Source organism: Pan paniscus, chromosome 1 (genome assembly GCF_029289425.2).
Source record: "Pan paniscus chromosome 1, NHGRI_mPanPan1-v2.0_pri, whole genome shotgun sequence".
NCBI lineage: Eukaryota > Metazoa > Chordata > Mammalia > Primates > Hominidae > Pan > Pan paniscus.
Genome location: NC_073249.2, coordinates 33,498,836 through 33,515,094, shown reverse-complemented (window position 1 = coordinate 33,515,094; position 16,259 = coordinate 33,498,836). Strand labels below are relative to the sequence as shown.

General features: G+C 36.3%; 1 protein-coding gene across 1 annotated transcript in view; it reads right to left on the bottom strand.

Annotated features, from left to right (window-relative positions):
• Positions 1–16,259, bottom strand: part of USH2A (usherin) — an 800,680-nt gene that overhangs the window by 266,989 nt on the left and 517,432 nt on the right. Inside the window, exons 39-40 of the mRNA XM_003814150.6 lie at positions 11,311–11,461; positions 10,631–10,773 (exon numbers count right to left, since the gene is read on the bottom strand). Of these exons, the coding sequence (XP_003814198.3) occupies positions 10,631–10,773; positions 11,311–11,461 (294 nt within the window). The remainder of the gene's footprint in view (positions 1–10,630; positions 10,774–11,310; positions 11,462–16,259) is intronic.

Genomic DNA, 16,259 nt, shown 5'->3' with positions numbered 1-16,259 from the left:
ATTATAATCAATAACACTATCATAACAAACTTGCATATTTTACAGCCCAGTAAAATCCTTCAGCATCTCTCATTATATATTCCATATTATACTTGGTTCTGTTTATCATCCTAATCCATGTTTTGCAATTTATCTACTCCCTGTTAATATTATAGGTGATTTTTTACTGTGGCTATGACAGAAGCTGCCGATTTAGCTCTTTCACCTACTGATAAATAAACAATGCACAGATCTGACCTTTAGGTTAACAGGTTTTATGCTTGCTCCACTCAGCACTCTAACTGATTCAATTATCATAAAGGTTCAGGAGGCTCCATGAATACTGAAAAAGGCCCACCATATGCCTGCATAGGTGTTGTGGAACAGCAAATATTCTGCAGCCCTCCAGAGAAATTCCTTAATTGTAAATAATTTCACCATGCGACACAATCAAGTCACCTTGAATGCAAACCCCTCAGCCTGCGGAGGCAAAGTGTTATTTAAGCTTTACTGGGCTGCGTTAACTTCTGCAATTTGAAGGGCTGTTAAGTTTTTCAATTGAAATTTCATTTAAAATGCAGGTGCTTTTTATTATATTGAGGCTTTACTGCTCTCTAGGTACAAGCAAGAACATGGTGCAATAACACAAATCTGGCTCAATCACTGATCAGTAACAGCTGTAATTCCAGAACATTTAGCATTCTTATAAACCACAGCCTGAAATCTATAAATTGCTAAAACAGATCAAGAAAATACTATATCCCCCTTTTCTGCCCACAGCAATTTTGACATTTATGAGATTTTTCTGTGAACATTAGATTTTATTGAAAATCTTTAAAAAAGATATACTTGGATTTAGTAATTGTTTAAAACAGCATTGATTCTGTGAGTGTGTGTATGCGATTCAGTGTTACAACGAAGGTTGAAATTTTAAATGCAACCACTGCTTCGCAGGGCCAGTGACTGCAATAATAGTTGGTTATATGAGTATACTTTCACACAACAGGATCCACGTATTTGTCACCAACTGGATGGATGGTAGAATCATAATCACTTTTCAAAGCAAAAGATGTTATAGTGCACTAACTCTGAAATCAAGCTATTTCTGACAATTTGGTAATGTATCCTATTTGAAGAGAAATCCCTAAAAAAACCCTAAAACCAGCAGTCTTGGTATAAATCACATTTTCCGTTTTAGTCTCTTGTTAGCTTTCATTTTAAAGCTTTCTTAAAACCACTATGCCATTTCTTACTTTTGCTCTCTGGTATACAGTAGCAGTAGCAATTATTATATCAAAATGGGGATACAGTTCCTTTCTTATTTATACTTGTCATCTAGATTTGGCTATTTCCCAGAGAAAAGCAAGTACGAGTCTTGTAACATATCAATGTTGTTTTGAAATCTAAAAAAACCCCCAAATCCCCTGAGATTGGGTTTCGTAAAATCAATGGTGGAGATTCAAGTCTTTAATGTCTAACCTTATCTCACCCTCTCTTCCCCAAAGAGAGTAATATACACTTAAAAATCAGAATATTTTTTATTAGGGTTTTCATCTGGGTCTTGCATAATTATTCCTCATATGTGAACTATCAAACTGTGAGCTTCTTCAGGGAAAAGAAACAACAATGATGCAATTTGTTCTCTGTGATTGGGGGATAAGGCTTTTATTTCTCCTGCATATGATGATAGTATTATGGGTGAAACATCCATGATAATGAGATGAACTTGCACTTCAAACCCCCACAGTACACAGCCTTTTCTTAAAGATGATCTCTTATCTTGGGAAAGGAGAGATGTTCAATTTCAATTTCATGATTTTTTTCCCCCTTAAAAGCCAGCATACATTTTATTAGCTTCCCGCTCTGGCTGAGTAGATTCGCCGCTCTTGTTGCAGAAGGGTCCTTTAACTTGGGTGATTCTGGAGAGGAAGCTGAAAGCAGCTTAATTAGCTCCTTTGGCTAGGGAAGTGTTAAAACCTGACTCCTGGCACTCTTTCAATTTAGTGCTTTAAAATGATAAGCCGAATCATCTAATTCTATATACAAATCAACTGGCCTGCAACTGCATGGTTGAAAGGGTCACCACAATTATGTAAAACATGAGTAATAACTATAATTGGGGTAGTTTGCTAATACAATAAAAAGCTCTGAACATGAGAAAAGTTATGCTCACAGCAGTAGCTATCACTTTCTAAAGTAAGAATTCATGGATGAAATGACATGAAAAAGATGGTTATAAAATTTTAATGGAATGATAAAAGGCAAAAGTCAGCCTCTCAGCTGAATTCTTAAAATCCCTATATATCACAATCAGCTCCTTAACTGTAAAATCAATGTGGAGTATAACATGTTGTCAATGCGGCTGTCACTGGAGGGGAGACTGGGAGTATGACAGGCACACAGCTCAGCTGGCCGGTGATGAAAATACAACCTTACAGTGCTCTCCGTGGGTGTAATTGTTTAGAGAACTCCCTCCTGGAGCTGGGAACAGGAGCATCCTTTCTGTCCAGATCACAGATTCATATTTCAAACCATTTCATTGCAACATTAATAACGGAAAGTAGTTTCATTTTGGCAAATGAAATTATCTTTTATGGGAAACTATTTTGCTCATCAGCTTCAAAAGCTCAGCCCCAGCCTAAAATAGAGTAATAAAATTGTTAACAGAGGAATCTGCTTATTTAGTTTTATATTCAGGTGTGTATATTGGAAAGGGTGTGTGTGCACACACTTGTTTGTATTTGTATACATGTGTATGAATACCCAGTTTGAATGACTCACAACTTGAATGTGTATATAACTTTCAGTGGTTTTGTGAGTCTTCTCTACTTGTTTGCTATTCGAGTTACCCATGACTGATCAGTCAGTTTTCTTGTTACATTCTCATTGTTGCCCTGAAGCAACATTTTACCATTCTAATTAAAGCCTCGCTCAGTTTAAAACCTCTTTTTGGTAATATTAACTCCATAAATGAGTATCCCCTAAATTTACCAGTGAATTAAAAATCAAAATGGCAAATACATGGATGTATAATTATATAAAGCAATATTACATGCTAATTGTTAATGTAGCCTTTTGTTATTCACTACTGATATGTTAACAGAATAATGGATTCTATCTTGTCTTTAATCATGAATTCTTTTATCGATTTATTATTTATACCCCAACTACTTCCCAAAAGAATTTTTGACAGCTCATAATAAAATAACCAAATGTAAGAGGAGCAATAAAATAAATATTATTAATCTTGTGATAATAAAGAGGGTACAACAGTTATTTCTCAAAACAAAAATTAAGAATGGGCACTGCAGTTTTGCAGAAAAATGAACTTTCAGCCTGACTCTGATAAAAAAGGAAATGGGCTGTATAACATAGGTAACATTATTTAATGAAAGAAACCTCTGAAGGCTAAAAGGCTGTTGGAATTGGAAGGACATTATTTGATAGTTTGCAAATAGGAGAACCAATATTCGGGAACTATTTTTCTCTATTTCTCCTGATATCAGGAGAGTATTGTTTAGAAAGAATGTTTCAACCTCTAGAGCTGGGGCATATTGTGGGGTGAATCGTAGTAGATGCATCTGCGATAATTTGGTGCAGAAAATAAAATGCATTGATGTGAGAATTCATGAAGTCAGGAAAACATCCTAAAAAACCTAAAGGTCATCACATTCACTCCTTATATTTGGGCAAAACTTATCTGAATTTTTCCAAATATAGCAAATCAACTCTGTTTACAGGTACATTATCAAAATGAGGAAGATAACAAGATTAAATGAATCTATGTATTGTTTTAGCATTACAGAATGTTCTTTTATAGGCAGGTGCTATAGAAAATGCTATAGAAAATGATTATGGTAAACATCCATCTTTTTGTTAATAACCAGCAGTTTTTAGATACTTGACTCTCTAAGAATTTAAGATTTGAGAATTAAAACTAAACTCATGCCATTAAATATCAACCTGTGGCAATTAGCTTTGAATGATCTCACATAGTCCACTGAGAGTTTTCAAATATTGACAATTTAACTTTTTCGAAGCTAAAGAACAAGAATAGTTTTTTAAAATAGTGAAAGGCCAGCAGATAGCATTTCTGGATAATGAGAGGATATACTGTTTCTGCTAAAGTGTCTTGCACATAATACACCCTCAATAAAATTTAAGTAGTGATCATAAGGCAGCTATGATAAAATTATTTTTTATTAATTTCTTAAAGTAAACATAAAAAACCTGATTTTTCATTACTTTCACCTGCAGTCTTCAGCTGTAAGAAACACAGATATTACAAGCACTCTATATTTGGAAGAGGAGTGTGCTTTAAGTGCCCAGGGGAGATTCAAGAGCTTAAATGGGAAATTGAGGCAAGGAGGATAGAATTTTTGATTAATCAATCCATCCTTTCAAAGGATTCCGTATTGGTCATTTTTGGCTTGAATAAGTTCCTTTTGATCTTACACTATAAAAATAAAGTATAAAAATAATTGTAAATATTTGAATTTGTTAATTCTGAAAATTCAGGAATTTGTGGAGAAAATCTATGCAACAGAAAACAAAGTATGTAGTGAAAACATGCAGAACCATTTTGCTCTCAAAATCAGAAGATTATAAATGTTATTTTTGATCATGGGTCTTCTGTTCTATGCAAAATAGATACCTGAATTACTGTTTGAAAGGATAAACATGTCAGCAATCAGAGGTTAGTACTTAAGGCAACTGGAAAAATATTTGGAATGGAGAAAGCAAAATAGTTGTGTAGCACTACTGAAACTTGTAGTTCCTCTTTCTTCATTAAATAAAAGGTACTCATATAAATATGTTCCACGCTCATTTAAAAATATTCCCATTTTCCTTGTGTTGCATAGAATGCTCTTAAGGATGCAAGTGAAACTTTAAATTCTAAAATGCCCTAAACATAAGATGTTTGTCATGCAATATTAGTTTTAAAATTTCAATAATCTTAAGGGCATATGTGTGCTTAAATGATTCGGAAGTCCTACTCTAGAATTATCTTGATCAATTTATCAAATTTTATACCACGTTTCCTTCCTCTTCTGTTACACGGTCTCAGAGTATTTTACTCTTATTACAGGTTGTGAGAATAAAAACAGGAAAAATGGTATTGTTTTAGAATTCTTTCTACACATCCCTCCCCTTCATTCCGAATAGCACATGATTTGGGGCTGGCAGAAGCCTCTCTAACTAGAACATTCGTTAACCTAGCCAAGACAGCAGCCAATATTGAATCAGAGGGACAGCCAGAAGCCTGCCTCTGACCAATGGAAAAAAATGAGAATCACTTTTGGGATGTCCCTCTCTTACATTCACCTCTTGTCCCCACCCTCCTTGCCTCATACTCAGAGGCTGGAACGACTGACAGGACAACCTGAGAGTTCCTCTCCAGGTCTCATATGTCAGTGCTCTCTTACAGCAATTGCTTTCCAGCCTTCCCCTGAACCAGTGGAGATGGTGTAAATTTGAACTTTGATATTAAAGTGCACTCCAAATATAAATCATTTCCAATTCCTCTCCTGGTCTTCTCTGGGTAGGCTTTCCTGGCCCTCATGTTGAGGGGCCATGCCCTTCCTCTGAGCTTGCTCTCATGGACAACTCAGCTCTTTCACTCTAACTATGGTTTTACTGTGTGTGCTCCTTGCCAGACAGAGGAAATCTCAAGGGAAAAACAGTATCATATCCATCCTTGCAACTTTCATATCTCTTTTAGTCCCTGGTATACAGTAGGTACACGGTAAATGTTTGCTTGATTGAGTTTTTGTGGATTTACTTCAATCAAACTCTGCTTTTAATCAGTACTTTGAGTAAGAATTTTGGGGCACCTACTCTATATCAGACCCTTCACCAGACACTGGTGATAGAAAGATAGTTGAGACAGGTCCCTAGGTCTTGAGACGTTACAATTCAGAAGGGGATATTGATGATTCACTAGTAAACACAAACTAAAATTCTAAGGGAGCAACAAGAAGGAAAACTTCACAGAGGAAGTGACACTTGAGCTGGGGCTTGATGAATGTGTAGAATTATGTCAGGCAACAAAAGAGGAAGAAGCATGTTTTGTTAGATCTAGATTTCAATTGACCTCACACTGCCTTTCTGTCTTACTCCAGAAGAACCTCTGTTCCTTTGTAAATTACTGTGAGTATCTGAAGGATGGATGAAGGTTGCTGAGGGGAAAAGTAAAGCAGGACCCAGGCAGTAAGACAATTTCCTTCATTGCCCTCTCCTCTGTTCACAGTGCAATTATAAATGTGAAAAAATAACAAGATGTAATGCAATGAGCAAATATAGCATGGCAATGGTACAGTCTTGTGTCACCTAATGACAGGAATACATTCTGACAGATGCACCATTAGGCGATTTCATTGTTGTACAAACATCCTAGAGTGTTCTTACACAAACCTAGATGGTACAGCCCACTACACAGCTAGTTTGTGTGGTATAGCCTGTTGCTCCTAGGCTACAAACCTGTACAGCATGTTACTGTACTGAATACTGTAGGCAATTGTCACACAATGATAAGTGTGTATCTCAACACAGAAAAGGTACAGTAAAAATATGATATCATAATCTTATGGGTCCACCATCATATATGTGGTTCATCATCAACTGAAATGTTGTGCAGCATATAACTGTACTTAAAATATCACTGTGTCATCAAAATAATGAACAAATGAAAAGTTGTCTAAGTAAACCTACAGAATAAACTGTTCGAATTCCACAGGTTTTATGCAGTAGTGCCTCTTAGATTAGTGGTTAAAAATATAAATATGGAATTTTAAACTACAAATTTGGGAAATGATCAAACATTTTTAAATATATGACAACTAAATTGTTAAAATCTAAAGTGAATTCAAGTTTGGGGTTTTTTTTTTGAGGGTAGGGAAGTGATTTTTAGAAAATGATTTCATTAGTTGATCTAATTGCTTGTGTATGCCATATATGTTTGTCATTAAAATGACTGAAATTAGATATTCCATATTTCAATCTTATTTCCTGGGAAATCTTAAGAGAAACAGATTATCTAACTTTTTTGGGCTGGGGAATCCACAATTTTAAGAAAAAGTAGGTTAATTCATAGTTAACACAAGGCAGGATTTCGGTAGGCAAAAGAATACATCCACATTTAAGCTGAGGTTTGAAAAACTTGCCCTCCCTGCCAACTCTAATTTCTACATGCATGTACTATACAGAAAACAATTGCAAACATATGAGAGAGAAGGAACAATCATATGATCAGGAGTGATGGTTATCTCTGGTTTCAAGATATCAACATTTTCAGCTGCTAGGCAAGTGCCTTCATTTTATTAATCACATGCTCCCAAGCCTAACATAATCTTAGGACATTTTTGCAAGCTGTGGACATGCCAGGTGCTTGGACTGCCAGCAGCACATTTAAAAAATAATGTGTTGTTTGTATTTATCTGGTTGCAAACAGTTAAACACTACACTGACCAAATTGGCTGGAACAAACATCTTTTATTAACACACGTTTAACAGGATTTAAAATATTCATAGGAAATGTGCATTATTATTATTTGGCATCAGCACACTAGATTTTTAAAAATGCATGGAACTGGATATTGGTGGCACACTGGTGTAAATGACAAATTATTTGAAAAAAAAAATCTATTAAAATTCTTCACATCCTGTTTCCCTGTCCATGATAACTTCTCTGCACCCACGCATTTGCCTCTCTGGCTGTAGCTCATTGCCTGCCTAGATTTCTCTTTGTGGTTTCACCTGTGTCACAGGCTTGCTGAAAATCACTGTCTTGAAATGTCACACTAAAAATATTGCCATTGGTGACCTATTTTGGCACTGGAAAGCTGTGAGGCTGTGGCTGATGCAGAAAGGTGCCTGTTGATGGTATGGAATTTAAATGTGGGCATGAGGCGACTTCTCTGTTTCGTTGTGTAAGACAATATGTGAAATTTCTACATTGAAAATTGCACTTTGGGTTGGGTGCGGTGGCTCACACCAGTAATCCCAGCACTTTGGGAGGCTGAGGTGGCTGGATCACCTGAGGTCAGGGGTTCGAGACCAGCCTGGCCAACATGGTGAAACCCATCTCTAATAAAAATATTAAAAAAATTAGCTGTGTGTGGTGGTGGGCATCTGTAATCCCAGCTACTTGGGAGGCTAAGGCAGAAGAATTGCTTGAACCCAGGAGACAGAGGTTGCAGTGAGCTGACATGGTGCCACTGCACTCCAGCCTGGGCGATAGAGTGAAACGCTGTCTCAAAAAATGAAGGAAAGAGAGAAAAGAAAGAAAGAGAAAGAAAGAAAGAGAGAGAAAGAGAAAGAGAGCGAGAAAGAAAGAAAGAGAAAGAGAGAGAGGGGAAAGAAAGAAACAAAGAAAGAAGAAAGAAAGAGAAAGAAAGAGAAAGAAAATTGCACTTTGGTGAGCAGGAGATGCTGGTCAGGATCAAGTAAGAAGTGTGATTCTGGCATGGAGCTGTCAACATAGGTGGTTTTATAAGCAATGCTTTGTAGCCTTGACAGAAAAACTGCTTGTGCCCAATGCCAATCACTCAGTCTTTGTCAACTCAATTGCATATCCTTTCAGAGATGGCATCCATCTCCACTGACATCTAAAATATACAGTACCCTGTCACCATGTCTCAGGTGCACTGCTAACATAACCTGCAGGTACACATGGCCTCCTTCCAGTTCTTTGCTATGTATGTGACTTCACAGTGTATACACAAAGCAGAGGAAGGAAGAGTTCATTCATTTTGGGGAACGGATTTAAACACAAATAATGGTTATGAGTTGATACCTGCTATTTATTCAAGTGTTACTAATTCTTACTTAAGGAAAATGAAGCGTTAATACCACTCACTTTAAACTCAAGCCCTAAATATCACAACAATGGTAGGGTCTCTGGGTATGAAAATTCTAACCATGTGTATGTATGGTCTATAAGACTTGTTTTATAGTAAAAAGGAGACCAACGGTAAGTTTGCTCAACACAGGATGCTATGCTAATTGGTATTTTACAATATTTTGGACTTTTGCTTGTTTATGTGCTACCTCCCTGCCTATAGATGGCAGGTCATGGCCCTCATTCAGTGAAAATTGTGGGGAGATTACCGCTGAGGAAGTTTGAGTGTTGCCCTTTCTCTAGGAGAATAAAGAATGCTGTGCCAAAAAAAAATGCTTTCTCCCTTCTTCCAAGCATTCTATTGAGCCATCACCTCTGCAGTGGGTTGAATAATTATTTTTGGCTAATCTTTATTTAGTGCCATCAAGCATGCTGCTATATATAAGAAGGAGATTACAAATCTATCTTCAGTTGTTTCAAATGTTTCTTCAAAAATCTATTTTGAGTGTGAATTCTTCAGTCCATAAATCTGGTGATCATGGTGTCCAGATTCCCCAGAGTGTATGTAATGTTCCTCCTAAAAGGTGGTGAATTAATGCTTTCTGGACTTTGGGTGCCATTTATTGCACTGTGCTGATAATTTACTAAATGATACCCTTGAGAACAAAAACACTGAGTGTCCCCTTGCAAAGTAGCTAACTTTCTCCCAGGGAGTAATTACGAATTGGAAGAAATGGATTAAGTAACATACATTATTGCTCATAATGGTGGCTTTTTTTTGTAAAAATAAAGTCAACTTTAAACAAGATAGATTGTACTGATAATGTCTAATTTGATGTCTTATCTTCACTAAAATAATGCAATTAAAGGTATTATAGAAATAAAACAATACATTTAATAAACAATTGATATTGTTGCAAATACCATACCTTTGTGTTAATATCTAGGCTTTTGAAAGTCACTTAACGTTCTCATTGGATATACAGCCAGCATGGCAATGGGCCAGCAGAGAACATCGCCTAAGAAGCCTATGATTAAAAGACTTCACAAGATTAACTCAAAAAACCTAACTGTTCAAAGATACAATGTCCTTATTCACTCTGTGTAGCTTGATTTAATTTCTAACTTTTCTTTAAAAACCCCTCTACTTTCATATATATGCTTTTATAGAGGTAATTTGTATAAAACCAAATGTTATAGTCATGTATTTATTCCCAAATACAATCTAGCAAATATATGCAAAAATAACTTTTTAGTGAACAACTAGAAAATTCTCTTTATTGGTTGAATAAAGAAATCTCAATCCACCTTTTGTAATATACTGCTATCAGATTATACTTCTCTATGCTGAAGGCTGTCTTTGGGGTATGAGTAGAAGCAGGAAAATGAAACCTGTTTCCAGGAACAAGTATATGTAAGCAGCCTCATGAAGTAAGGTCCATATTTCATTTTCTTCTGCCTGCCAGAATTTCTCCGAAACAGAGAACATTCAGTCATAAAGCAGAAGATGACAACCTTTCTCTTGCAGGGCGCTAAGATGTACCCTGAAGGATAGAATGGGGCCATATCATAATTTATAGTGAATTACTTTGTCCTGTCTGTAGGCCTAACCCTCCAATCCTCCAAGACCACATTATTCTTCTTTCTGGAGAGACTGACCACCTTTGCTCACTCTCTTGCCCTAGAAAAGGTTATTGTCACTAAACAACAAGTAAATAAGGGAGGCTCATTTCTTTGCTTTGGAAAAAATTGAAGACATTTTAAACTCCCTATGTAGAAGACATTTGGCTGTGTATTGTTCAGACCACTTACTGTCCTCTGCGGTCATGAATGGAATCCAAGAACTATGTGCACTGCCAAATCCATTGGAGGCAACCAACCGAAACATATACTCTGTGTACGGTTGGAGATCGCTCACTTCATAGCTTAACGATGCAGAAGGATTGGAAAATAACCTGTATGGGAAATAAATGTCAATTAGGAAGTTTTCGACATTCAAAGAAATAAAAGCAAGTACATTTCTTACTACAAAAAAATTTTAGAGGATGTCAACATACATTTAAGTATTGTAATTTTCTGCCATCAAATGAGATCTCTTTTAAAATAGGTAGCCATTGGCTGAGTTTGTAATCTTGTGTTTATACGAGATGTAAATCCTAGTAGTATTGAGACTGACTGCCATGTGGATTTGTAGAATAGGTATTATAATTTGTTAGCGACAGTTCAGACATCATTTTGTTAGTTTCATTGCTTTATGTAATGCATGTGCTCATGAAAAGTTTCAGTGGGAAGAAATCTTACTTTAAATGCTACATAAATGAAAAATAGATATTTTTGCAAAGCAAATGATTATCCTCTAATTGTTTGGGGTTTTTTTGTACTTTTAAAAGGTAACCTATAGTTTTTGCAAATGAGAACTGACCTACTCTTCAAAAATGTTATGTCTATATTGTATAACCCAGCTGATAGAATGGACAAAGTAGAATGCTCACTCTAGAAATCCATGGGTGGAGTCGCCAGACCTCATCTGGAGTTGGTATCTGGGAGAGCCAGGAGCGTTATTACGAGCTGGTGTAGACCAGACAACCTGAAGACTGGTTGGAGTGGCAGATGAAAGCCTGGGAGGCAGCACGCCATCTGGAGCTGTCGAAAAACACAGATGAATTAGAGCAGAGAAAACTGTGGAGAACATATGCTGGATGGAATCGAAATGCTCCATATACTGGAAAAACTGTTCCTCAGGATCAACAACAATGTTAAACATGGTCCATTTAATTTAACATTTTCATTCCTGAACTCCTGTACTTCCTTATTGTTCATTTCAACACAATTACATTAGTATTTCAGTCTTAAAAGCCGGCCCCCAAACAGCAAGACAAATGAATATGCAGCACATTCCCACCTGTACTTCTGTTTATCTAATTGAAAACATGGAGGGAATTTAGTGAAGCAAATATTAAAGTACCTTTTTCATTTAACTCTTTGTTCAACAGACCAAACAATTGAACACTGAAGCAGTTCAGATCTCATATTCAACCCCCCAATATCATCCATTGCTGCCTTAATCACACCACTACATGTGAACACAATGTCTTTCTTTTCCTTTTTTTTTTTTTTGGAGGAAGGGAAGTTAGCTAAAATTGTATTTTTCTGGAATGATAAATAAACATGAGTGGCTGAATACAGCGTATTCCAGCCTTAATGCTCACCCATGAAAATATAAAAAGTAAACTTTTTTCCCTATGTGTTTTATACAATTACTCTTCTCACAGTTATCCCTTCTCCTGCCCTTACTCAATTTTGCAAGTTAGAACATGCATACCACTTTTTCTAGTCTAGTTGAGTCTCCAGCAAATCTATTCTGACTTCAACATACCTCCTTGGTACAATCTACCAGGGAAATCTATTTGAATGGTTCTAGAAGGCCTAACAGGAATGTGTAAAACTAAAGCCTATTCTACTAAAAAATGTTGATAAGATGACTCTGGTTATTTAATTAATTTTTTCCAATTGGTATAACTCAAATGAGCCTGTCATATCAGCTTGTTCCAAATCATATCAGTTTGTTCCAAAGCTATTCAGAAACTTGAAAGCAAATTCAGCAAAACTCTGTGCCTTTAGGAAAATGACCTAATGACTCCGAGCCTATATTTTCTGATCTCTAAAGTAGGTATAATATTTTTCCTTTATAGAATCGTTGTGAAGTTCAGAGATCATATAAATAAAGCACCTGATTTTAGACCCTGGTAATTATTAGTCACTAACTATTATTACTATTATTACATTGGACTGACCTGAACTTTCTTTAGCATAATTTAATTGCTAGTATAATATACTTTGTTGGGAACATTCTGATTATTGTAATATAGGTTCCTAATGACCACAAATTACCAGAGGCCATTGGTGAAGAAGGAGAAGTGATCAAAATAATGAGAACAAATGAAATATCAGGGTCCATTTTCAACTTTATTTTATACATAACCTTGTGTAGTGTGTCAATTTTACGTACTCTCCAATTCAGAAGAAGCTGTCTGTGAACAATGAGGCTAATGAATGACCAGTGATGAGAACAGTAGAATTAGATTACATGTTTCATCAATCTGCTGTAATGGGTTTGAGTTCATTAATAATTCATTCATTTGTTCAATAAACATTTATTAAGGCTCCACTCTGTGCTAAGCAGTACTCTTCATGTGGAAGAAGAACAGCACTGAATAAAATAGACACCACTCCTGCCCCTAGGTAGCTTACATTCAAGTGGAGGGAGCAGGTGGTAAACAAATGAATACTGTGTATACAATAATACCAGGTGGCCATAAGTGCTTTGTAGAAAAATAAAGCAGTGTAAGGAAAGAGAAGGTAAAAAGAATTGGGCAGTTTTAGTTACTAGGTAACAACTTCAATTCGATGGGAAGATTATAGGAAGAAAATGCAATTCAGTGATATTTGAACAGAGACCTCACTGGCATGAGGGAGGTAGCCATCCGAATGTCTGGAGGAAGAGTAATCCAGCCAGAGATAGCAGTACATTCAAAGGCAGTAAGGAGGAAAACATTCTGGTTGTGTTTAAGGAACAGTGTGGCTAACACGGACTAAGGAGGAGAGGGAGAGGAAAAGTCTTCATAGGAGTTGTAGCCTTCATAGGAGTTGTAGGTCAGCGTATATGTGATCTTTAAAGGCTGAGATGGTGAAATAAACTAGGAAGTGAGTGTTGATAGAATGAGTATAGAAGAGGTCTGAGAACCGAGCCCTGGAATCCACCAAAATGTTGAGGTCAGGAGGAGGCCTCTCTAGGAAAGGATACTGAGAAGGAGTGGTCAGTGAGGTAGGAGAAAAACTGAGAAGGTGCAGACTGGAAGCCGAGTAAAGAAAGAAGGCACACGAAAAAGGAAGAACGTATCAGCTGTATCAACTCGGCTGAGAGTTTAAGGAAGAAGAAGACTGGGAGTTGAAACTTTGCATTTGGCCAAGTGCAGGTATTTGATAACTTTGCAAAGAACAGATGCAGTGCAGTGCTGGGCATAGCAGTCTGAGCTAAGGTTGTGAAGACAATGAGGTGGTAAAGGGCAGATACAGTGAGCTTAGACAACACTTAGAGGGAATTTATTCTAAAAGGGATTAGAAAATGGGGCAGCAGCTAGAAAAGCTCATGATATCAAAGGAAGGTTTTCTAAAGACTGGAAGATGTTGCAGCATATAGGCATGTTTGTTGGAAGAATCTAACACAGATTAGGGGAAATGATACTGTAAAAGAAAGAATTGCCAGAGCAAAGTCCTAGTGTGGGAAGAGAGAGGTGAGCCAGTGCACATTTGAATCAATTGAGAGTCAGTGCACACTGGCTGCCAAACAGAGCAGGGATAGTTCTCCCATTGTGCAAAAGTGAATGCACAGATGAAGATGTAGAGCAGTGAGTAGATTCAGTGATGGAATAATAGCAAAGATCTCCTTTGATGATGCGCAGTTTCTTAGTGAGCAAAATAAAAGCAAAGGCTCAGTGACAAATTGGGTGGATGAAATGGAGGCTTGAAGAAAGAGGAAATGATATGAAATAATTCTCTCAATTAGTAAAAGTGTGGCATGACTAGAAAGTGCAAGAAGATTGCTGTCCAGGGCCAACTATCCACTTCTTACCTTCACATTTTTGGTTTGAAGGACATTCATTGCTAAAGGCTTTTTAATTGATATTTTATCTATGAACACAAATGGTTTTAAACAATCATAATTTATTTGACATATATACTTTAATTGATTTATAATAAGTGCATGTATAGAAAAAAGAGCACTGTGAAAACACAGGCAAAAAATAAAGTGCAAAATGCATACAATGTATAACATATAAAACCATGTCTCTCTTTTGATTATTTTTGCCTAATTTTTCTACATCAAGGAGTATAATGTAATTGAAAATCCAAATTCTGAATTTCAAGTCATTAGCCCTGAAAAAATTAGTTTTTAATATGCACACAAAACCCCTTATGTGTTAAAAACTACATTACCTTTCTATTAAGAAAGTAGGAAGAAGTGCCCCAAAGTAGGCTTTATAATAATAATAAGATGTCATGAATTCTCTTCTGAGTAATAACAAAACAATATGCTCCACTAAATTGGTACACTTTGAATATATTAAATTGTGAAATATTTCCAAACAGAATGGCCATCTTAAATTATTTGTATATAACTACTCATTCTGTATGCTTCCAGTAACACTGAATTCTGGAAACCTTCCTTTCCCCTCTGTTTAACCCCTTTTATCCTAGATTTAATCCTTAGAGGCTCCTTAGCACCAAAGCAATAACTGGGAGCCAGCCATAATTCCACTGCTGGTTTCTTAACAAAAGAGCCCTGTATCCATCAGCTTGATATATTGTCTCCAAGATGCTCTGTTGCTCAAAGAGCTTCTCTCAAGTTTAATATGACCCTCACGGGGCAAACGCTCCAAGACAATCTCCTGAATCAACACATCTTGTCCAGTAAATACTAATTCTACACAGCGACTAGATAAAACAGCTATCCCAATCTATAAATTCAAAGGAAGTGGGTTTTTAATAAAATTTCAAATTTAACCTGCTTCAGAAAATCAAATTCATACAAAACATTAAGCAATAAATTAAATCACAGATTGGAATAATTGAGATGGTATAATCTTTTGAATGTATAATTTTATTAAACTTTAAAAATGATATACGCCACTGGACTCTCATCTATATGAAAAACAAAAGAAAACAAAAAACCAAATAGACAATGACTTATACATGTCCTAAACTTCTCTAAGAAAACAAAACAAAATAAAACAAACGAAAAAATATAAAATGATTTATTTACACATGTCCTAAACCTTTGCTCCCTGCAGATTTATAAAACTCTGGGGGTGAGCTCTCAAAGGCAAAAACAGAGGCTTTACAAATGTAGTTGGTGGCTACCAAGTCTGTGGGGACAAGAAGAAGAATATTTTAGGGAGAAAATGAATTCACTGTGCTTTTCATATGCACTGAATTCTTTCTCAGGACATCCCACCAACATGTTACTTTTGAGGTGTGTTTTGTTTTTTGCCTGTGTGTGTGCATTTCAAAATAGTGAAATAAAATGCTGCATTAAAATATCAAATAAACCTGTAATATTTTGTATCAAATTGAATTCTATAATACAAGATACTGAATACCACTCTGCACAAGGTTCTTGTTAGAGGCAGGGAAAGGGCAGAATAGTTAGAAGGAGGAATAAAATAATCTACTTCATGTTTAACAGATTAGACCTGACTCAAATAACTGTATCACCAAAAAAAGAGTACTCAGCACAAAAGAGGTATAAAAGCTATGGGGGACTCGGAAGTTAGAAACTCACTTCGAGGGATGCACTGGGCCTTGTCTTTCAGAGATCCCTGGCTTGCAGAAGCACTGCCCTGGGGGTACTATCAGTTGTTCATCCAGGTTAATGATGTTC